At 48.7% G+C, this 23,148-nt stretch overlaps 2 protein-coding genes across 3 annotated transcripts in view; one reads left to right on the top strand and one right to left on the bottom strand.

Moving 5' to 3' along the window:
• CIT (citron rho-interacting serine/threonine kinase) overlaps positions 1-4,665 on the top strand; it is a 70,465-nt gene extending 65,800 nt beyond the window's left edge. For both annotated transcript variants that reach the window (XM_009909641.2, XM_054173242.1), the window contains 5 exons: positions 536-616; positions 1,199-1,277; positions 1,387-1,578; positions 2,408-2,711; positions 3,197-4,665. In XM_009909641.2, coding sequence (XP_009907943.1) covers positions 536-616; positions 1,199-1,277; positions 1,387-1,578; positions 2,408-2,711; positions 3,197-3,220 — 680 coding nt within the window. In that variant the 3' untranslated portion in view covers positions 3,221-4,665. The remainder of the gene's footprint in view (positions 1-535; positions 617-1,198; positions 1,278-1,386; positions 1,579-2,407; positions 2,712-3,196) is intronic.
• A 4,494-nt stretch (positions 4,666-9,159) lies between these two features.
• PRKAB1 (protein kinase AMP-activated non-catalytic subunit beta 1) lies at positions 9,160-17,845 on the bottom strand. Its single transcript, XM_054173182.1, has 8 exons — positions 17,815-17,845; positions 16,488-16,662; positions 14,785-14,951; positions 12,987-13,080; positions 11,917-12,031; positions 10,577-10,710; positions 10,030-10,098; positions 9,160-9,947 (listed from the first exon to the last, which is right to left on the bottom strand). Exons 2-8 carry the CDS (start codon positions 16,650-16,652, stop codon positions 9,870-9,872), a joined length of 822 nt encoding a protein of 273 aa, XP_054029157.1. The 5' UTR covers positions 16,653-16,662; positions 17,815-17,845; the 3' UTR covers positions 9,160-9,869.
• Between the last annotated feature and the right edge of the window lie 5,303 nt (positions 17,846-23,148).

Raw genomic sequence — 23,148 nt, 5'->3', positions numbered from 1 at the left:
TGTAGGCATCTGTGCCTGGAGGGAAGGGATTGCAGTGGCTGTGCCAACTGGTGCTGGATTATCCTGATAAAACCTTCAGGGTTTCCAGTCTTCATCTTTCTTGTCTAGCTTCCATACAGGCAGATTGAGACTTTTTAATGTTGTGATGATAAGCAAAGAGGGTGTGAGTTTTTCCATTTAGCTGCTTTTGTTGGCCTCCTGGGACTGTGTCAGGGAAATGCAGTCTTCAAAAGCCCACTAACAGTAGTGTTGGGTGAGTAGCAGTAGGAGTCCTGTAGTCTTCCCAAGCTGTAGATTAAAGAATCTTCCCTGAACAGCTACAGAGAGGCCTAGAAATGCAGGAGCTCTTGGTCCAGAAGGTACTCCCACACCTACCCCATTCCACATCAGTTGAAATAATTGATGGCACTTGGGGATTTGCAGCGTAGTGAGCACCCTGTTGCTGCTGCTGAGCCCAAGTTGCCTTTGCCCTTTCAAAGCCTAACAAATGCCATTCAGGTGCGTGCTCATGACATGCTGTGACTTTTCTTGGCAGAGTTTGGTGTCTTTGTGGATTCCTATGGAAGACGCAGTAGGACAGACGACCTGAAATGGAATCGCCTGCCCTTAGCCTTCGGTAGGTGCTGAGGGAAATTCACTTGGATTATGGCAATTACTGAAAGCAGGAAGCACCCCTGTGGGACAAATATTCTTCACTCAGCACTTCCACGTCCTCTTCCCTCTCCTGACTCTCTTGGAAACTGTGGAGATTTCCCCATGATTTAAGATGTAAATAATAAATAAATGGAAAACCTTTGGAGGTGCTGAGGAAAACTAAACCCCAGTTTCATGTCCTTAATGTTTGCCAGCCTGGCAGTGACTGAACTGGCCTGTGGAATTGTTAACGATGCTTGGGGGGCTCTGAAGTAGTCAAGAATTTATAATGTCCATGTGGTTCCCACGGCCTAATGGGATTCTGTTCATTTAACAGTCAGGTTTTAATGCCTTTTTCATGATACTTTGCTTAGTCAAATGCTTGAGCAACAATTCTTTCAGCTTGCACCTGCCTCCCTAGTTACACTGTCTGTGCCTTATTACAGAAAATGTTCCCTCTCTTTCCCCTGGGGCTGAGGCTCCATGCTGCTCACTGGGGTTTTTCACAAGTTTTTAACAGAGAATTTTCTGTTGTGTTTTTCCTGCCTTTGTGGTGCTCCCCCAGCCTACAGGGAGCCCTATCTGTTTGTGACCCACTTCAATTCCCTGGAGGTCATTGAGATTCAGGCACGAGCTTCTATAGGGTGAGTTGTTCTCTTGATTGCTTTGAACAGCATGTGCTGGAGGAGTTGTCCTTGCCATGAAAAGGTACCCTGTGGTCATTGTAAAGACTTGTTCTGCAATTTTACCCAGAACTCCTGCAAGAGCCCACTTGGAGATACCAAATCCACGGTACCTAGGGCCTGCAATTTCATCTGGAGCAATCTACTTGGCCTCCTCCTACCAAGACAAATTAAGGGTGATCTGCTGTAAGGGCAACCTAGTGAAGGAGACCAACAATGAGCAGCAGCAGCAGCACCACAGAGGATCCTCTGCTACACGCAGGTACAGTGAATTCAGTGTGTTATGGTTCCTGTGTGTCTCATAAGCAAACTTGGCTCTAAATGGCTTTTCTGTCCATGTCATGGGATGCCTTTGTTCCATTCTTGGAGATGGAGGCTGGCATCAGCCAATTGCTGGAATGGGACAAAGAGCAGAGTTGCTGGTGCTTCAAGGCCCAAAGGGAAAGAAACATTAACGCTGTAGGAATATCTGGGTAATCTCCACAAATGCTTTGTGGCCTTCAGTCACACTTTTACATTGTGGTGTAGCTGTGACTTCAAAGCTGGGTGGCCCTAGACACTGCTCCTAGGACACTCAACATGGATTGACTGAAACAATGTCTAAAGCAAAAGCCTCTTCCTCTTAAATTAAGAGCATGCCTTAGAATTTGGGAAGGGGTGAAATGCGCTTGTTCTGCTCAGTAGGACAGTGATACTTCAGATAGCTGAATCAATTCTGGGGTTGGTAGCACACTGAAAATGGAGAAACTGAGGGTTTCCTAACCTGGCTCTGAGCATCCTGGAGCTGCTGAAGAGATTCGCGTGAAAAGGCCCATACTAGGTGTGTACTGCTGGAGTGTGCCGGTGGGGAGCTGCCGGCTCTGTTGCAGAGCCTTAGCTGGTGATCCACTGAGGCACTTGGCTGGTGCGGCTGACATGACGGACGCTCACCTACCGGCGCGCCTTTGCTCTCTCCCTCTTGGCTCAGGGAGGTCAGACACCTCTCACCTGAACACTGCTGGGTGTTTGGGGGCAGTTAGGTTTCGTAACACAAAAGGTGACGTGAGGGTTTTGTCGCTCAGCGGTTCGCATCCGTTGTTTTTGAATGACAGCAGCCCTAACAAGAGAGGCCCCCCCACCTACAACGAGCACATCACCAAGCGGGTGGCATCCAGCCCAGGACCGCCGGAAGGCCCCAGCCACCCTCGAGAACCAAGCACACCACACCGGTACCGCGAGGGCAGGACGGAGCTGCGGAGGGACAAGTCCCCTGGGCGACCTCTGGAGAGGGAGAAGTCTCCAGGCCGGCTTCTGAGCACCCGCAGAGAAAGGTCCCCTGGGAGACTGTTCGACGAGAGCAGCCGAGGGCGAATGCCTGTGAGCGGGGCTAGAACGCCTATTGCTCAAGTCAATAAGGTAAGCCAGGAGCCCAGAGAGCTCTTTCTGTTCTCAGGAAAGGATGTGCAAGGACTGCTGGTACCGTAAAGTACAAGAGCAAAGGAAATCTCACATCTTGCCCCTCGACTTCCGTTGAGCCCCAGCATGTAGGGTATAGCTCTCGGGCCCTGCGAACACCTTCCCTTGTGCTAGTTCTGCAGCTGCAAAAGCAGCTTCCCCCTGGAACAGGGTCGGGTCCTGCAGATCTGAAGGCAAAGGTGCCTTAACCAGCAGCGATCAAGTTAGTGAGGATCTGAAGTGGGCAGTGCCTGGAGAAAGGAAGCTGAGAGCCTGCTGTGCTGGGAGTGATGCTGCCTGTGCCAGTGGTTTAAGAGTTCTGCCCTACAAGGGCAGGCAAAGGGTGCTGGCTCAGCAGCAGCGGCTGAGTGATGCTGCTGCTGGCACCTCTGCACGTGCAAGAAAAATACATGCGACGTGTAACTCTTGTTTTATCTCCCTGCCAGGTCTGGGACCAGTCCTCAGTGTAAGTCTCAGCTAGACAAAGTTACTCATCTTGACCTGCAGGAAAAAAAAGGAAATACACTGAGTATATGCACTCCCCACGCCTGCTGCCCAGCTACCAACGCAGCACTGCTGGGCCAAAGCTCACGCTGCGGAGGGAGGGTGACGCTTCGGAAGATTGTTGGCATCTCAGTTAATTTCTCTGCACTTTCCTGCACTCCTGTTTTTGCACTTTGTACTACTGTTACTCTTTCAAGCAGTTCATGAACTTTTTGTATTCACTTTAGTCCCTAGTAGTTCATCAAGGAAATTAAGAGGGACTGGAGTCCCACCCCAGGTCTTTTCTGTGGTTAGCACCCCTTAGCAGATCATAGTTGTGAGATGTGCTGGGAATCCCTCGTGGCCTGGAAAGTGAAGGGCCAAGGTGAGTGAGTCTCAATAGAAGGTGTGTTTGAATGTTCTCTACAGAACACAAGAAAAATTACTTCTGATTAGTCTGTTCACCTGCCACTTCTGAAAGTTATTTCGTTCTCACTCAAATTGCTCTAGAGCAGCTCTGATGGGGAGGGAAGAACCCTGCTTTGAACGAGCCCATGTGCCCGGCCCCGAGACAAAGTGCATTACCTATAAGCTACTGGGGTGTAAGACTTTATCCAGGTCTTCTGCATGACAGTTCACTGCATGCTGCTGCACCATCACTGGCTGCTCTCTCCTTTTAGGTTGCTTTGCTGAGTAGTGTATTGTACCTCACTTGTAAATTAACTGAAACCTTTAGATTACGCTGCAAAATAGCCGTTAATTACTCTGGAAATTTGGCAAGGAAGAGTTAAGGAGCCTTATTCTATGACAAGAGTTACAGGCAGGCTTGTGTTCTCCTCTCAGCACTGATCATGGTCCTGACAGAGGAGCGGCCCAGGGCGGGCTCTTCCCGGGGTCTGTAACCTGTCCTACAATAAGCACCAGGTGCCAGGGCACAAGAGGACACTCACAGTGACCAGCTTCTGCGGGTACTGCCACCTTCACCTTGCTGCTGCGTGTCTGACCTCCAGCCTTTTCTTGCTTCCTATTCTCTTTTGCTGTGAACATGAGGCAGAGAGCAGATGATTTTCAAAGCAGGTTTTGACCATTCAGTCTGCAATAGCAACAAAGTGAACCACCATGTTCTTTACAACTGGCAAGAGCAAAGCCGCATCCAATCTTCCCTTGGCGACACTTAAACCTTCTGCTAGTCCCTCGCCAGCCTGTGCTAACCTGTCCTCAGAAACCTTTTCATCACCACTCCACTGCCTTGTCAGTGTCCTTTGGCGAGTTCCATGAGTATCGTGTTCCGTTCTCTTGTCTGTTGGGTTATTTTAGGTCAGATGATTTGGCAGGAAACTTGCTGAAAGTTTTTGTCTCCTGGTCTGAATATTTGGAAAGGTCACTGAGATCAGGCTCTAAATCTCTGCATCTCATGGAAGATCTTCAAAGACCTCAGGCTTGTTGAGTCCTGGAAGTGTATCTCTTGTGTCTTGTTCGTGAAATGCTTCCTGCTACAGAAATAGCTCAAAGGACTGTACATACTTACAAGAATCTTTATATTCGTAACAAAAGGGAATTGAATTGGTTTCTACTTTTTTATTGTAAACTGTGCATTTTTCAACACTTAGCTTTTTGGTTTAATGGTGGTTGTGGACAGCCATCTTCAGACACTGGAGGGGCCTCAGCTTAGTCCTCCTCGCTCCCATGAAGAAATATTGTAACATTAAATTGCAACTGAAGCTTGTTAGCATAAATGAGGTTTTAGGTCTCTAACAGTACAGGATTTTTCTTCGTTACCTTTTTATTATTGACGAGGGAGGGAACCAGAGGGACAGTTCAAAGCTCCACCTGGAAAGTATTGAACTTTGTTGTTGAACAATAACCAAATAAAACAAATAACTATCTTGACTGGCATGGTGACATGGACGCTTCCTTCTCTTAGAGTAACCCCCAGCCATCCCACCACCCCCAGTGTTAGGGAGAGGCTGCTTAAGCTAGAGGTCTCAGAGCCTACCAAAGAGCCAACCCTGATGGTATTTAGCATTCACTAGTGGTTATGCCCTCAACAAGTAGCATAAGCGGCTTCACAAGAACAAAGCATGTACACATGGACTACACCAGGTGTCCAAATACTCTACTAGAGCAGCAGTCAGCTGCAAACACCTACAGCTAAATTCTGCCCTCGCATACCCAAGTAGTGAGATGGGTAGAGGTGAGAGATGTGCGAGTATCTGGGACAACAATCTCGCCCTGGTACATGACCCACACAGCTGGAGCTGGAAAAACCAAACATCTTGATTAACAACAGTGTGAGCTAATGACAGGTTTGGGATTTATCCCAGCAGTGGACTGGTGGCAAAGCAGACAGAGCCAGTTACTCATCCCATCGCTGTAACATGCTGGTGCTTTTATTAAGGCCTGATAGCTGCAACTACGAAACCCAACAGTGACAAACCCAGGCAGCCCAAGTGCGACCTGCAGAGTTCCTGTACATCTTAACTTACACCTGCTGGGAAAACTTGCTAGATCAGACTTAAATGTAAATACATCTATTTTTAACTGAACCAGTTTTTACAGGGTCTGAAGTATTCTTTCACAGGAAGAGGTTTTTAATATTCACACTGCTGCCTACAGTAACTTAATTTGTCCTCCTACTGTTGAGTGTTTTTGGTTCTGTGCACATACCCACCCCCTTACCCCCGGTAAAGGGCTTGTTGGAGGCTGTGGGGGTGGGTTACTAATAGCTCCTCTTACATTTTGGTCTACATGACATTCTTCATGAAAATGCTCTACATGAAACCCAAGCTGCTTGATTTATCTTGTGCCTACTATCTGATGTATCTGATGAAATGCTAACTTGTTCAATGTTCCTTTATTTCTCTTTTACTGTGCACAAAGAATACTTATTTAAGCTCATTGTTGCAGTCCTATGATGCATGACCAGAATTGTAACAAAACTCAAATAATCCAGAAACTGGTGGAGTAAAAAAAGAAACCAAACAAAGTATTTATCGAGCCTTTTGATTCCCAGGAACCCTGCACAAATCCACTCTCAGCCTGACCACAGCACGCTGTGGGAAGTCAGGGGACTGGGGAGAGCAGGGAGCTCCTGTTAGCTGTGCTGTAGATGCAGAAGCTAAGGGCTTACGCAGAGGCCCCAGAGGGACTGTAACAAAAGTCTCTGCATCTACCTTGAAAAAAAAGAAAGTGTGCTCCTAGCAACAGCCAGGAATAAACATAACAGCACAGACTGTGAGCTGTGGGTGGGGAATGTAAGTGAGCTAATAAATCCAACTCTTGATCCATCTTTTGCCTTTGGAGGGATTTGATTCATCCCCTTACACTAAGGGAACAGTGTCTAATTAACTGAATCCATTCACCTCTCAAGCAGGAAACAACCTAGCGAAAAATAAGACCAAAACCAATCCCCCAGCAAAACTCAAGCCCACCAGCCTACCTCGTCTTCCTTCCAGGCAGCCACCACTCCTGCTGCTGTGCCTGCTGAAGTGAAAGGATTCCGGGGGCCGAGAAGGGGTTGTGGCTTACCTGGAGGCAGGTTGTGGCTCCTGGGAGATGCTGTTTGAGGCCACAGGTGCTAGGGGAAAACTACACCTGGGAGCAGCCCCTGGACAGCAGCTGCATCCACTCACCCTAACAGCAGACAGGTGGAAGTGATCAGAGTGTTAATTACTCTAATGAGCAGCAGGGCACAAAGCCTGGGCTCCTCACCCTGCTTTCTGAGGCTTTGGGGCTGCACAAGTGAGCGGTGCAGTGCTGGCTGCAGCCCCCGTACCAAGCACTCTGCCTTCTGAGACACAGCTGCAAGTTAGGCAAGAAGAAAACACTTTCTATCACCTAATTAGTGCTGTCCTGTGGCTCCACCACAGCAGCGCTGATGAAAAGCCTGCAGGGAGTCAGTCAGGCACATATGCAACTGGAAAAAAATCCACATAGCTTATAGCAAGAACTAATGAGCCCAAGCCTGTGGGAATTGAAGCTAATATGCCACACAAGTCCATCAATACTGCCCCTTCCTGGGCTCTGAATCTCCAAAGTTTCAGCTTCAGTCATTGCCTTATTGAAAAAGTCTGGTATGCAACTGGGAAAAAAGCCACAAGCCAAACTTACTAAGCTACCTCTATGCTCCTCTTTGTGTCTAGCAAAATAATTAATTCCAGGTGATTCAAATAAGAGACTTGTGGTAACATTTCCCTACTGGCACTGAAGGGTTTCAGGGGCCTCACTGCATGACTTCTGGCTGCATTTCTTTGAACACAGATGAAATAATCCTTCCACCAGTTGCCTCTCATCTGCTGACACTTTTCCTACTGACCAGCCTCAGGTCTGACCAAAGACCACCTCCTGCTGTGGTTCCATAGCCTGTGAGCTGCATCTGGCACCCTGCAGATCCTTCTGCACACAAACACCCAGCTGCTGTCACTCAGCAACTCTGCTCCAGCCCAAAGCCATCCTGTTGGTTAACTGCACCTCTCCAACCTGTGCTCCATACTGCTACTGATGCTCACGTTCAAAGGAACCTCCACATTCCCAGGAAAGCACACAGGGTTCCTGCAGAAACCAGCACTGAGCCTCCTCCCCACCTTCCTCTCCAGTCAGCATTTTCAGGTGCTAATACTGCACAGCCTGCTTCACTGACACACCTGTACCTGACCATGCACAACCACAGGCTGCCCAGGAGAAAGGCTTGGAAGAAAAGGTCTGCTGGAAAAGCAGCTGGAACAAAGAGAAGCCAGCAGACACTCAAGGCCAGTGCCAAGGCTTTCAGCCCCAAGGAACTGATGGCCAGAGATTGTGAGCAACTGGACTCCTGTTCTGCATCTAAATTGCACATCAGCAATACACTCAATGCCTCCCTCCTCTTCTGGGGTGACTAACCACAAGCAGACAAAAAGTGTTTGAAGCTGCATCAATAAAGGAAAAGCTTTCAACTATGAATGAAATTCACCAAGGCAGACACCCCCCATCAGACAAGCACAGGTATAAACAGGAAAGGACTTGAGGAAGCAAAGGTCACTGAAGATGGGAAGGGCAATAACAAGGCAAGTCACTGACTTTTCTTGAAAACGTTTTATTTGTTTCTAGAGAGGCTGAAAACAAAAGCAATTCTGTAGCTCAGAATACCAAATCCTATCCATAGCACAGAATGAAGAAAGAGTTTTCAGAGAAAACCATTGCACTAGACCCAGATCTATGCAGCTACTCAGGGTATTGCAACAGGGCTGGTGAGCAGATCTGAGGATGGCAAACCACCCTTCTGCTGGGGCTGGTTCTACTGACCGCTGCCTGCTGCAGTCCTCCTCCCTGCTCAGACTCCTCGCTGTTTTGTCCAACGTGCTGCTCTTCCCCCCAGTTAGAGGGTGCTGGTTGTCCTTGGCACAGTCACTGGCACTCAGGCACCAAAAAAAATACAGAGGGAAGGACTCTGTGTGTCACCTCCCGAGCCGGTTCCATCAGGGCAGGGCCCCCAGGCACGCTGGCAGCGGTTTTGCATTAACATTGCATTTGGTTTGGGATAAAACAGGCTGAGAGTATCAAGTACAGGCAGCCTGGTGTAGCTACCATCTCTTAGCAAATACACACAGAACACAAAGTGGCAGATCCCCACAGCCCTGGCTGCAGGGGCACCAGATGCTGTGCACCCACAGCCAGCACTGCAGCCCAGAGCCAGGCCCAGCTCCACCCCTGGGGTGCTGGAGGGTGCAGCACTGCTGTGTCCAGCACACTGCTGCTGCTGCTCATGCCAAGGGGTGAGTTGGCCACTGGGATACAGGTGACTTGGTCACCTGCAGGCTGTTACTGAAGAACTAATCCCTAAACTGAGCACTTTGGTTTCCTTACAGCTACTGAGCCCAGCTTAAGGAAGAATGTATCAGTGACAACAAGAGATGCTGGTTTCAAAAAGCAGATTACTGCCAGACACACTCGTGATTCAGAGACCCCAGCCATTAAAAACAACTGTCTTTACCAGAAATTCCACAGAGGAAAAAGTTATATTTCAGTTCTCATGAAGAGAAAACCACTGCAGAGCTGTACAGAGCAGGAACAGTGCACCCAGGCTACTGCAAAATACAAACGAGCTTGTGGGTGATTGTGTCGCTGATTTCACCCGGCAAAGGCTGCTGGGAAGGGATCATCAACAGTCACACTTATTTCAGTGCCCCAGGTTTGGAGCTTGCTACTGAAATAATTGTGTTTGATGAGTCAGGAAAGCAGGGACAGGCTGGCTGGTGCTGAGTGTTGAGCTCAAGTAAGATTCCACAAGAATCCTGAACTTCCTTAGACTTCGGGCTGGCCTGCTGACCACTTGCCGTGGCCTTACTGCTGAAGGTCTTTACCTTGTTGCTGCCCTCTCGTTTTTCAGCCTAACTGAACTGGTGGTTTTTCACCTGAGCTGACAACAGGCACCGATGCCTTTGCCGTCCGTCTAATAGCCATAAAGCTGCCATCTCCGAGAGCTTCCAAGGTGGGACTAGGAAAGTAAGGCAAATCTAGGAGAACCAGGAGGTCTCAGAAACAATGTGAAATCAGAGTTCCTTTGCTAGAGCACAGAGCAGAAGTACATTTGGTGAAGAGAAGGGTTCCTTTCTGAGACTGCACTGGCCCAGAACGATTGGTCACGAGCTACTACGGTGCTCATATTGGCTTGTAGAGCAAAGTGGTCACATACTTCTTCTTGTAGCGATGTGTAGCACTAAGCACCATCACTCCATCCTACAGGAGATGGAAAACAAGTGAGCATTTGACAGGGCTAGCTAAAAGCTACAAGTGTGAAGAACATGCCCTGGCCTCTCACCTTGATAGAAAGTGCGTAGAGGTGGTTCAACATGACGTGATTGGGTTCAGGGAGTAGGGCAGGATCACACTGGGAAAGGGAGAAAGTGAGACAGTGTGAAAGCAGCAGAGCTCTCAGTCTGCTCATCTCAGCTGATGGGTGATAAACACTGTCTGTAACTAGCCATGCCCTGGCATGCATCACACTGCTGCTGGTGCTGAGCCCCACCACAAACACAGACCAAGATCCCTGCAGGGCGAGCCCCTCTGCAGCCTCACTGTCACCCTGAAACACACCTCAGTGATTTCTGATGTGCTGCTGACATCGTAACAGTGCTGCAGGGAGAAGATTAGGGCTGCTGGGAATAGAGCAGCCAGCACTAGCTTTTGAGCCAAGCAGAAAAATTCACTTCAGCTCAACTCACCTGGGCAGCTGCACTAAGGAAAGTACTAACACAGTAACTACTCCAAACCTTTCCTTTGCCTGGCTCCTGTTTGTACCCAGATTTGCCCCTGATCTGTTCACACCCTCAAGGCTGTTATTCAGCAGAACAAAGGAATGTACTCACAGAAATGCCTGTGTCCTTGTTCAGGATGACCTGCAGCAGGTGGGGAGGAAGAATAGGTGGTGACTTAAAGCGCTCCTCTGCCTTACACACATAGGGCTCCTGGTGGTATGGTCCTGGAGGTGAACTTGACAGCTCTGCCAGAAAGATGTGGAATATTTATTCTCAAACAGCCAGTGAGAACATCTGCTCTTTATAGGTATGTTGTCATCATTACTGTGAGTTGATTTTCACATCCAGAAACATGTGGCCAATAGAAATCAATGGCACCTAAGTACAAGAACTGCAGCAGCTGCTGCAGAGCCAGAGGATCAGTCACTGCCCAAAAGGTGACTTAAGATGCCTCAAATCTGTCTGACTTCAGACTAGCTGGGAAGATGTGGAGTTCTGAGGACCCTACTGCATCCCAGAACTTCACTGTCATCCCTGCCCAGCACTTCTCCAGCAAACACTTCACAGTAAACCTCCAAGAGAAGCACTACACACACAGCACACACACAAGGCAGGGATTGCTCCCATGCAAGGACAGGGTAATAAAAAGACTCCCCCCAAGTCTCAAGCAAGACAAATCAAAGGTTGTTACAGCATGTGGTGGGGAAGCATCTACTAGAATCTCCTTATGGCTTCTTGCAGCATCTAACTCACACATCCCAGACCCACTCCTAAAAGACTTTCTCCAGGGGAAAGCTGCATAGAGCAGCTTTCAACTGCCCCTCTGCTTCAGATTCCAAGGACATGCCTTCTCGGGGAGATCTAAGGTACTGTCTCAACTGTGGTCTCCATCCCTCATAGGTCTACACAGAACAGGTGGCAAGGCTGATCCCAGAGATGACTCAAGCTAAATCTTACCTCTCTCCTTTTACACTAAAATATGAAACTTAAGGCAAAAATATACTTCTGATAGCTGAGAGGATATGACATATTCCTGAGCCTGGGTTACCACTGCTAGGATGTGTCTAATTTCTGCCTCTGACCACACAACTTCTGATCTCAACCCATCTCGGCAGACAAAGGCTGTCAGCATTGGCCTGAAGTTGTAAGGCAGAGACTGAACCACCACTGAGGGCACCAAATCCAGCCACCTCACATTGCACAGGCAACCAAACAGCTGGTAAGCTCCATGGCTTCCTCCTGATCAGACTGACAGTAACCTGTGTTGCTCTCCCTCAGGTCTCTGAGGCCTCCTGCTTTATGCATTCCACGTTTTTCTTCTGTGCATTGACGATTCCTGCACGTGCCTGCAGGCCTGGCAAAAGCAGGGATTAATCTCTACTGGAGCTTTAACTCCAGCTGAAAAGGAAGGCTCTGAAACCTGTGACATAAAACTAGCAGTAAGCTCATACCAGACATGTCTGAACATTTCTGGGAGTCCACCATCAAAGCGTCGAACACTTCAAAGTCAGTTTTCTTCACCTGGATGATGTTGTTGACAGTACCCAGCTGGCTGGTTACTACTGGCTGGGAAGAAGCAAGAAGCAGAAGTCAGAATAAAAACAACCTTGCAGGACTACTGGAGTCTCAAAACCTCATCAGCATTAGCAGGAAGGCTGTTGGCTTTTAAAACACACTAGCACCAGATATGAAAAGAGCTGACTGCTGCTCAGTGTTAAGACTAAGAGCAAGTTCAGGGCTTAGGGGGTGTATGTCAGTTGGAGCAGCACCCAAAGTCTTGGGATCAGGTGTGAGTAAAGCTAACAGTGACAACACAAGAGGCTAAGATTCACTTGTAGCTTCTGCAGGGCTTTCAGAGCCAGGCTAAGAGCTGCATGGCCTGGGGTAGGACCAGGTGTGGTTGGCATTGCTGGTTTACTATCAAAGCTACGACTGGAGTCCAAGGTGGGGGGTTCAAAAAGCTGAATTTACTGCAAGGTAAATTCTGTGAGATTCTGCAGGGTTTGCTAAGACAGCAAGGAGACTGGAACCAGCAGCTGTGAGGATTTCTGAAGCAGACAGGGACTGCTGGGCAGCCTGTGGTTAAAGCTCCTTTTTATAGCCGAGGAGAAAGAAAAGTCTTGGTAGATTTTGGCATCTTTACTGGACTATGAAAGTATCTAGAGCAGCAACAGCATCATTCTGGCACAGACAGCAAGTCCAGCTCAGAGATCTGGGTTGTCAGCAATGCTTCAGGGCTTTAAAAGACACTTTGGCACTGGTTAAAAAGAAGTTCACTGCCTCTGATAAACCAATACCTGGGAGACTCTGTCGCCTGTTTGTTCCAAGCCCTCCTGTCCTTTGAAGCCATCAGTCTGATGCCTAGGCCAGCAGGGATCAGCAATGTCTCTCCTGCCAGCTAAACCAGTCAGTTTCTGTTGTGAACCTGCTCCCTGAAAGGCCAGCTACCAGTACAGAAATGCCAGGCTCTCTTCTTCAGATGCCTCAATGAACACACAGAGTGAGTCAGAGAAAACATTACCTCTGAAGGATCGTGTGTCCACTGCCCATCCACAAAGAACTTGTACTGGTGCTCTCCTTCTGGCAGGTCCAGGATTGCCACAAAGTTGTTGTGACTGAAATTTAAGACAAACAATCAGCCCCTGAAACATCCTGCAAAGTTGATGGGCTGTGACAAGCACTGGGACACAGAATGCAGGCCTGCTTAGCATGCAGAAACTTGGACAGAGCACTTCAGAGAATCTCCTGCAACCTAAAGGCGAGGAATCAAGCTAAGGTTACTGGCAATGATCATTGCCTCTGTCACAGGAAGCCCCTACATGTTCAAAACCAGCATCCACACACTCCTGGCATCAAGGAATTAGCACTCAGCTTTTGTAAAGCCAGCCTCTCATCTTCCTGTTAGTGGTTAGGCTGCAAGACCTGATTTTATCTGTGAGACTCTGTTAATGGAACAAGATCAGCTTACCCCCATCTCCCTGCCTCCAGAAACTGCATTTCACAAACGCTAATAAGTGAGTGATCGATGGCCAGAGGATGAAAGCTGCAACTCAATATTCCCAAGTTACTTTGGGTCTGAATAGCTGCTGCCTGGTACCTCTGACACTCCTGTGCTGGGAACTTCCTGGTTCTTCAGAAGTCTCTACCAGCATCTCAAAGCAGCTGAGAAAAGAGTTGAGGCTATGTGATAGTTCAAACGGGCCACACAGCATCAGCATCTCTCTGAATCTCTTTAGTTCCTCTGAGGGAAGCAGCACAAGCATGCTACCACAGAGCACAGTTTGGCATAATTAACTTTTCCACTTAAGCATATTTGATTCAGTAACATGATTCTATCCAGCCTCCAAGGAGGGCCAAGCAGCTCCTTTCCCAGCACACCTAATCTGACAAGACACAGACCTGCCTTTTTTTCTTGTTTCATTTCTTGGCACAGAGACATTTTTTGTCCTGCTTCCAGATTCATTTCACCACTTCCCACCTCCCAGGCTTTCCTCTCAGAGTATGACAGTGATACACTGATGCTCCACTGGCCTTTACACCAGCTGCAGTCTCAATAATTGATGTCACGTTGTTCATGCACAGAGCAATCCTCCCATACCCCTTCACCAGGCCATCACACTGCTCCCTCCAGTCTCCTAAGAAACTACGACACTTCTGCAACAATGACAACGCAGGCAGCCACACAGTGAGATGAGAAACACCAGAAACTGGCAGCTGACCAACCTCCTGTGGCTGTGTCATAGCTGACAGAAAGCAGGCCTCAGGGCAACAGCAAAGTTCAGACTCTGCCATCCATTAAGTGCTGACTTTATGGAAAGGCATTGGTCTAAATGAAACACTTAAGTCAGGTACAGCATTAAGAGAGCTCCAAAGCTCTCTGGCAAGAAAAAGCCCTTGGTACCTTAACACAGGTTATTCTCATTCAGGTATTTCCAGCAGGCATCCCAGGCTCAGTTTCCTCAACAGAATTTGGACCCTTTGAGGTGGGCAAAAGCCAATGATATGGCAAGAAAGTACACGGGTCATCAGAGACACTCTGCTTAAAACCAGCTTCACCCTACATACCCTGACTCTACAGGAGGATTGTTTCTGCTTATTCATGCATGGTGCCCAGTGAACAAATCCCCCCTTCAAAACTGACACACAGCTCAACTTCCTTCCTGTGCTGTCCAAGAATTAAAGTCACTTTCTCACTAAGAGCTTGAGGAGAGAAGCAGGACAGTGGTAAATGCAGGCATGACATCCATCCATCAACTGACCACCTTTCTCCCTGCCCTAACCATTCCCAGTCTCCCAACAGAGCAGCAGCAGTCTATTACCTCCTTGTCAGAGGAATTTTACTCCAGTTGTTGAAGGACCCAGACAAATAAACTTCTTTTCCTCCTCCAGTCCAGCGAAAGACTGTTGGTCGAGCTTGAGTGGGGGTTTTATCATTCACTTCCAGATCTTGCTGCCAAGCCAGAAACTCTTCTTTATCCAATGGAGCCTACAAGCACAATTCAAAGGGGATTCTTTCCTGGCTGACTTAACCTTTATTATACTGAAGACATTTTTGAGCTCAGGCTTGGCACAAGTCTAGAAATAACATCTGCCAGACAGAGATCAGGGCCTGTGCATTTCCAGATGCTGTTCACAAGTTGATTTGCACAAACTCTGCAAAGATGTTAAAGTCCTCCAAATTTGCAGAAAGAGTGGAAGGCAAAATAACCCTCCCAGCCTAAATGAGGTCCAAAAGAAAGTGACTTGAGAACCCCTCCAGCTTAAATTACCTTCAAAAGAAACTGGCTTGAGCTCACAAGTTTTCAAAACACACTGAGAGAGAGGAAGATAACTAAGAAATAGAGTTAAGAAGCACTTAGATTACACAAATACCATAGGCACAGCAGTTGTAGTTAGCAGAACAATTCTGAGTCATCTGTAAGAAACAGCTGTCCAACAGTCACCATCTAAGTGTCATTTTCTGCTAGATATTCTTATGAAACATGATACCCAGCAAGATGTTCCTAACAATCCACCTAATAATGAGCAAAACACCGCTGAGGCCTTTGAAGTGGAGAAGTATAGACAGGTAAAATGTCACTGGTGACTGCGAGAGCAGCGAGGATCAAAGGAAGCTGGGGCACTGTACCTAGAACTGTGCAAGAGCTCTGAGTCAGGTAGGTTTTAGTTTCTCTACAATGAAGTCTTGCTGGAAGCCATAACAGTTCCCTCATTATGTCTGCCTGAACATCAATGTGCTGTCTCTCCTAGATGTGGGAAGCAGGGATCACAGGATGTTAGGGGTTGGAAGGGACCTCTGGAGAGTCCAACCCCCCTGCCAGAGCAGGGCCATGTAATCTAGTGCAGGTCTCACAGGAATGCATCTAGATGGGCCTTGAAGGGTTCCAGGAGACTTCACAACCTTTCTGGGGAACCTGTTCCAGTGCTCTGTGACCCTTACAGTAAAGAAGTTTTTCCTCATGCTTAGGTGGAACTATTATGTGCTGTAGTTTACATGCATTGCCCCTAGTCCTATCACAGGGTGCAAGTGAGCAGAGGCTGTCCCCTCCTTCCTGACACCCAGCCCTTGGATATCTATAAACATTTATTAAATCCCCTCTCAGTCCTCTCTCCAGACTAAACAGTCCCAGGACTCTCAGCCTTTCCTCAAAGGCAGTGCTCCAGTCCCTTCATCACCCTTCTAGCCCTCCATTGGACTCTCTCTCAAGTAGATGCCTGTCCCTCTTGAAGTGGGGAGCCCAGAAGTGGATGTGATCTTCCAGGTGGGCCCTCATTAGGACAGAGTAGAGGGGGAGGATAACCTCCCTCCATCTGCTAGACACACTCTTCTCAATGCACCCCAGGATACCAATGGCCTTCTTGTCCACAAGGGCACGTTGCTGTCCTATGGATAACTTGTGATCCACCAGGACTCCCAGGTCCTTTTTGTGCATAAGCTCAGGGACAGAACTACTGCAAGCTGCTGCACTCCAACTGGACAGCATTTCCAGCTGATAACGTCAGGAAACCAAACCAGCAATACCTTCATTTCCTCTGAATGGAACAAATCTGCATCTTCAGGACTGTCCATTAAGATCTTTGGTCTGTCACCCTCCTTTGTACTGATGGCTCCTCCTGAGGTGTCCCCTCGGGATGTCTTATGGCCATGGCGCTCCAGCCCAGCTCGGTCACTGCTTGTGTTCCCCATTTTTAAGGGCTAGAAGCACAATTAAAACCCAGATTAGCATAGGTACTTCTGAAGCAGGCAGGAAAGTAGGCTCATTGGTAGACCTGGGCTCTCTTTCTGAGCTGAAAAGTCTAAGAAACTTGATTAACCCCAAATGGTGGCATCTCAAAATGGTATCACACTCAGAACAAAGACACTAAATGGCCTATTGGAGCTGTTCTTTCTAATATGCTACTGCAAATACCCTAGCACCTCTGCAAGACTCAGCTGCTCCTAAAGTTGACCAAGCAGGTAACTGTGACTGCAGCACGCTGGTACTCTGTCTTCCCACACTAAGTGCTTGTTCTTCTCTCTTCTGAGTATCTGTGTGTATGATGTTCTACCACATCAGTTTAAACATCAGTAAAACTTTGGGGGCAGAATGCCCCAAAACCAGCCTGCTAGAAACGTGGCTAACCCTGTGCTAACAAAGCCTTGGAAGGGCACAAACAGGACCCTGCCCAGAAAGATACCTGTATGGGATGTTACCCTGGCTCCTGTAAACTCAAGTTACAGACACTGCCCAGCTTCCAACCGTACAGATCTCAGCTCAGTCACAACCTGAAACCTGTCTCAGACTGCATGGCTTAAGTAAATAAACATCGAAGCAAATAACTAATTTAACTGGCACAATTGAAAAAAAAATAATAAAAAAGCTCCTGCGTGTGAACGTGAATTGGCTGCAACAGCTTGAAGCGTTCCGTGTCCTCATTAAAACAGCTGATTCTGTGAGCCAGGCTCCGAGCAGGCCAGAAGGAAACCGAAGAGCCTCCTCGGCACGCACCCGTATTGCATCCACCAAAGTCGATTCACGCCGCGACTTGGCAGCCGGGCAGCCGCTACCCCTGCCGCCCGCCTGCCCTCCCTGGCCGAGCGCACCGGCAGCCGGCATGGCTCCCCCGGCAAGAGCCCGGCAGGTGCCCGGGGCTACACCCGCACGGCACGCCGGCATCCCCGCGCACCGGCGGCGGTCTGCAAGCCCCGAGGGGCACCGGCGCACCACACCCGCCGTCCTCACAGCAACCCGGCCCCACCGGCCCCGCCGCAGCCGCCCTGTCCCCGCCTCTCCACCTGGCCTCGCTCCCGGCTGCCCCGGAGATCCCTGCGCCGCCCGGGCCCGTCCCGTCCCGCCGCCGGAACCCACCTCCTGCCGCCAGAGCCCGCCGCGGTCCCTCCACGGCCTCCGGCTGCTTCCGCTTCCGGCCGCCGCGCACTCGGGCTGAGCCCCGGAGGGAACCCGAGCCCGGCGCGCAGGTTCCGCCGCGGGCAGGCGGCCCCGGGCCCCGCAGCGGCTAAGCAGCGGCAGTGGCGGGGCCGGAGAGCCTGCGGCAGGCTCCTGCGGGCAGAGCCTGCCCGCGCTGGGATCACCATGGCTGTACCGCAATGGTTTACTTGGTGTCGGAAGCCTGAGGCTAGCAGCGAAGCTCCGTGGCTCTTTACCTGCCCTCGGAGCTGCTTTCTCCAAATGGTCACCGCAAGGAAGTTTTGGATCTGCAGAGGGACTGCAGCTGAGCGAGCACGGGAACGCTGGAACTAACACCTCATGCATTTTCCTCGTCGTGAAACTAGAGCAAAGGCAGGAGAAGGGACGCTGACCGTGAGGTGGTCGAAGCAGCCTGTGAGCCACCAGCACACGGCTTTCTCCCCTGAGGAAGCACAGATGGAGATTTAAGTCCTTAACTACTGTTTCCCAAATTAAATGACAGTCATCTATTTCTTTGACATATTCCTCTAAGCAGTCCCAATTACACTGTCTCTTTTTACCCTTTGCTTTTCGTCAGCTGTCGCTGTCTTTCTTCTACTTTTCTAAGAGGCGTGAAGCTGGGAGCTCCGCAGGTTCCTGGCTCAGCACGGCTCTCTACGAGGAAATTGCTGAGTGTTTTTCTTAACCAGTCGAAGCAACCTGCAAACAGACAGAAGGAATCCTAGCAAACTGAAGTGTATCCCTGTGCCAGGCTGTTAGTTGTGGGCAGAATTCCACCGGGATAGATGCACTGTGCCTCACTGGCAGTGCCTGGCTGGCTCCGGCCGCGTGTTTTGAGGAACAGCTGCGTCTAGTCTGTCTGTCACGGGTGGGCTACTTGGCACGGGACAGCCTGCTGGAGGGTGGCAGGGGAATGCGTGTGGGCAGCTCTTCCCCAGCCCCTGCTGAACAGTCAGCCTGCTATAAAATACAGCTGTTGTTCTGGTGTTTCACATGGCTTAGCACTCCCCAGTTCTTTGTCTCCAAACTCTATTGTTCTCAGCAGGCTCTGGGAACTAGTCTATGGTGGGTCCAAGCATTAATTAGTTTAACGTTCTGGTACTAAAGTGTGATGGTTCCTCCCCATACAGTGATGAACCATCTATCCCTGGTGTCCAAAACCATGGGGAGTTACTGGCCTGTGAACAGGACAGAAGCCATGAACACAAGCATCTCAACCTATTGGTGGCTGGGCTTCACTTGACTGCTGCCTCTTCAACCCTGATTCTTCTCTTCCCTCACTGTCGGTCGTGACGGGTGGGTGTAGTACAGTCCTGGAGCTGTAACTCATTTTGTGAAGTGCCACGTCCCTATGAATTATGAGGGCTGGATGGCATTTCACCATGAGCAACAAGTCTTACATGGGGGCTTGCCACTGCTGCCCACTAAATCATCACCCTGCCTCCTCATGGGCATGTCTCTGCTTGTGGTCCTCACATGCACTGGAATCTTGTTTTCTCCTATCAGCCTGAGTGGGAGCCCAGTTCCCTCACAGCTGTTAATGCAGGAGACGTGGGAAGCCAGAGATTAGCTAAAGACACACCACGAGGGCCTGGCACAGCTCATCTAGTCACTGATTTTTCTAGAACTCTGGGGGTTTGCTCCTCCCTTTAATAGCATTAATGACTTTTTGCCTCCTTCTTACTCTGAAACCTGCATAGCAAGTCACCCTCTTTCACTCCATCTGGGACCAGCCTCCACATTCCAAAAGAAGACTACAAAATATCTTTTCTACCCCCTGCCCCTTTATGTATCTGTCTTACCCTTCTTACTGCCAGATGAGGATGTAACAGATGGTGAGCTCCTTCACCTGCTTCCATCATGACTTCCATGTATCACCCATGAGGTTCCTGGTTAACTTCCCTAGTGAGAATGGGAGGGGTGTCACTTGCCAATGAAACAACTGACCATGCCAACTCTCTCTGCTTTTCTAAACAGCCATGTCTCTCAGAGAGGGGACACAGCAACAGGGAACTTGGGCTCAGCCCTTGCTAAGTGCCCCTGGCATTGGTACCAGAATAATTTGTTCCTTAGCTGTTTAGCTGCATACATGGCCTTACACTTTGGGGGGATGCCCAGGAATAGCATTTTCACTGAGGAGGAGAGGAGGAATTTGATAAAAATCTCCTTCTTGCCTCTGACACTAACTGCCAGCATGATCTCAAGAAGATCAATCTTCATCACTTCTGCCTTTAGCTATTAGCTTTCCTTCAGCCAAAGGAAAGTGATGCTAGGTTGGGTGAGCATTGCAAAAATCTTTTAGTTCAATACAAATTCAGAACTGCAGTGTGAGGCTTTAAAAAGGAGATGCTTGCAAAACACCTGCAGGATATGAGGAGCCACATGGCCTCTCTGTTATTCACCATGTCACTAGCCACAAGCAAAGGTCAGGTCCTGTTTCCTCATCTCACATCTACCTTCTTAAATAAACATGAACTGGCCCTGGCCTAACTATTAAAGCCCACACAGAGCATCTGCCTCAGAAACTAAGGCATCTTGGTTCTTGGCTTTTAAGATCATAAGACTCAGCAGAGTTTGTCAAAGTTCTACCAACCATGACAGAGCACTTTCAGTGCTGTACAGGTTGAGAAGTCAACTGAAATGACATCTTTCCTACTGAGTCACTCTGCCCCTTTGGAGGTATCACTTACCATCTGTGGTCATCAGCTGACTCAGTTGTATAGAAAGTAAGCTGAGGTCAGGAGGGACCTGTGTTAGGGGAATGTCCATCTTTGATTAAATGGGGTGAAGAATGGTCTTACAAACCTTTCAGGCACAAAAAGTCAAACTGAACTCTTGTGCTAGCCCCGAGGAAGGGACGGCACTCACCAACTCCTTGTGCTCTGGGCCAGGACTTCATTTTCACTGTTTGGATTATCTTCAGGAGCTGGTTGAAATCAAAAGGTAGTGAAGACCCTGCTGAATGCTGGTTGAGATATGTGTCCACGAGCTCACAATTACCATTGCTCTGGTGGTATCCCTCCATTTCAGTGAGTTTCCTCTTCTCTTGCCCCACAGTATGTGTTGAAGAATAAATGCAGTGGCCTATAGTCTCAGACTGTGCAGTTTAAAGTCCTGATGGATCAGTTGATACCTGGCAATGTTCTTTTTTCTTGACATGATGCAAGCCTATTTATCCAAAAGAGAAGTCTTTGCAAGTCAAGTGGAAGCTGACTCAGCCCTACAGCTAGATATGACAAAACCAGAAGGGCCACCCTCAGTCATGAGCTGGTAGATCAAATTAAGACATGCCATAAATCATGCTAGAAAGGACACATGAACAAGTGTTTCTTACAGCTTCTGTACTGTGGAGAGTGAGTTATGTGGTGGTAGCAGCAGCAGAACTTATTCTAGAGCTCAAGACAGGATAAATTTAACTGCAGAAACCTTCTGGTTAAATTTCTTACTATAGCTTTCTGCACTGGGCTGCCAAGTTAGTTCCTCCATCTTTACATTGGCTGTTTGATCTGTTTCCAAATGCCCTCCTCCTTTTAGGTGCCTTCTGAATTTAGCCCATTTTGCCAGGCTGCCAGAGGGTGCTGCAGAGGAAGTTGGGCAGCCTCCTCAAAGGCTCACTCACATTTCAGGGGCACATGCCATGGCTGTGCATGCAGAACATGCCGTTGTCCTTGGGAAACGGAGAATTGCGAGTCCACAAAAAACCTGCTCACAGCCCACTCGCTGCATCCCTTCTCAACTCCTCTGCTCCAGCATAACACTGCACACCTTCAGAGACCTGCTAGTTAAAAATGAGGTTGGAGATAGGTAAGAAGATAGTAAGAGGAAACCAACAATCACATATTAGTTCAGTCTGAAGGTACTGCCCATAAAAAACTGAGGGCTCAGTCTCAGAAGAAGTTAGGCAGCAGCCATGCAGACCACTCTGCACAGGCCTTCTGATGGCTCTTACTTTGCCTGGATGGATCTCCTCCAAAGTCTGGATATGTTCCACATCTACTCAATTTCCTCTTAATTTACCCCATTATCAGGAATGAAAATCTGGGGAATCCAGGCCTTCAAATGCATCCTCCTGTGCCTGTGTGCACACACAATGAGCACAAAGTAAAAACTCACTGGGAAGAGCATAGAATGAGAGAACGATCAAGGCTGGGAAACACCTCTAAGATCGTAAAGCCCAACTCAACAACATCATACTCACCAAAACATATCCCCAAGTGCCATGTCTACACATTTTTTGAACACTTCCAGGGATGGTGACTCCACCACCTCCCTGGGCAGCCAAGGATAACCCAGTCTCTCCCTTACTAATGCAAAGCAGTAACAAAATCCATCTTGAATAACTGGTAGGCAAAGTGAGGGCTCAGGTAAGGAAATGAGTCTAGAGAATGAAGCTTCCACACTGTTCCAGCAGATGCATCTGGACTGATTCTGAGAGTGATGGACACTCTGGTAGCAGCAAAATACAACCAGGCTGAGAGGCAGAAAAGAGTTCACACTGTGGCACACATCCAAAGATATCAGGTACAGAAAGGAACAGCTTCTGGAGCCGTAAGCCACACTGTTCATGGATTGTGGTTGCAACCACATAAATTGAAGAGCCAGTGCTGATCTTGAAGTTACAAGCTGTAAACTCCTGGTTGTGCCTACAGAGAATTTAATTCCACCCTAAGAATTTAATTTCATATTGTCCCCTTGACTTTTTTTGTGTTTTTTTTTTGCTGTGCAATCTTGTGAAACATCCACCACAAGCTGTTTAAGAGTCTGGCTGACCCCCTTCATAGAGCAGCAAAGAAACTCCTCTTATATTTAGAAGCCTTCTTCTAGGGTTACATATCAAGATACGTGCACACTGCTGTTTTGCAGAGTGCAGCTGCCCTGTAAGAAGCGAAAGATGCTAACATGATCCAGGAGCTGAGGCCAGCAATTTCAAGTTTCCATCTGTCTCTGCCTGTAATGCATGCAGGAAGGAAAAGGGAGCTGGACGTTGGTGCCTTCAGCATGCAGGAGGACTGCATCAAAAAAATGGAAGCCTGGAGCAGCTTTGTGCAAGGAAGATTCTGGGCACCTGCCTGGGACACAGATGTTGAGCTGAAATACGTTTTACTGCTCACTTCACTCCCCTCTTTAATGAAGTAACATTTTCCAGCACATATATATGACAGGACTTCAGCAGGCACTAATTCCTCAGTCAGACAACCACATTCTGCCTTCAGCACCCACTGCTGTCACCGTGGGTCTTGCTGATTTGGGCAGTAAGTTGTCATTTAGCTTCCC

This window comes from Dryobates pubescens, chromosome 25 (genome assembly GCF_014839835.1).
Source record: "Dryobates pubescens isolate bDryPub1 chromosome 25, bDryPub1.pri, whole genome shotgun sequence".
NCBI lineage: Eukaryota > Metazoa > Chordata > Aves > Piciformes > Picidae > Dryobates > Dryobates pubescens.
Note: the sequence above shows the minus strand (reverse complement) of the source record. Positions and strands in the feature narration are given on the sequence as shown.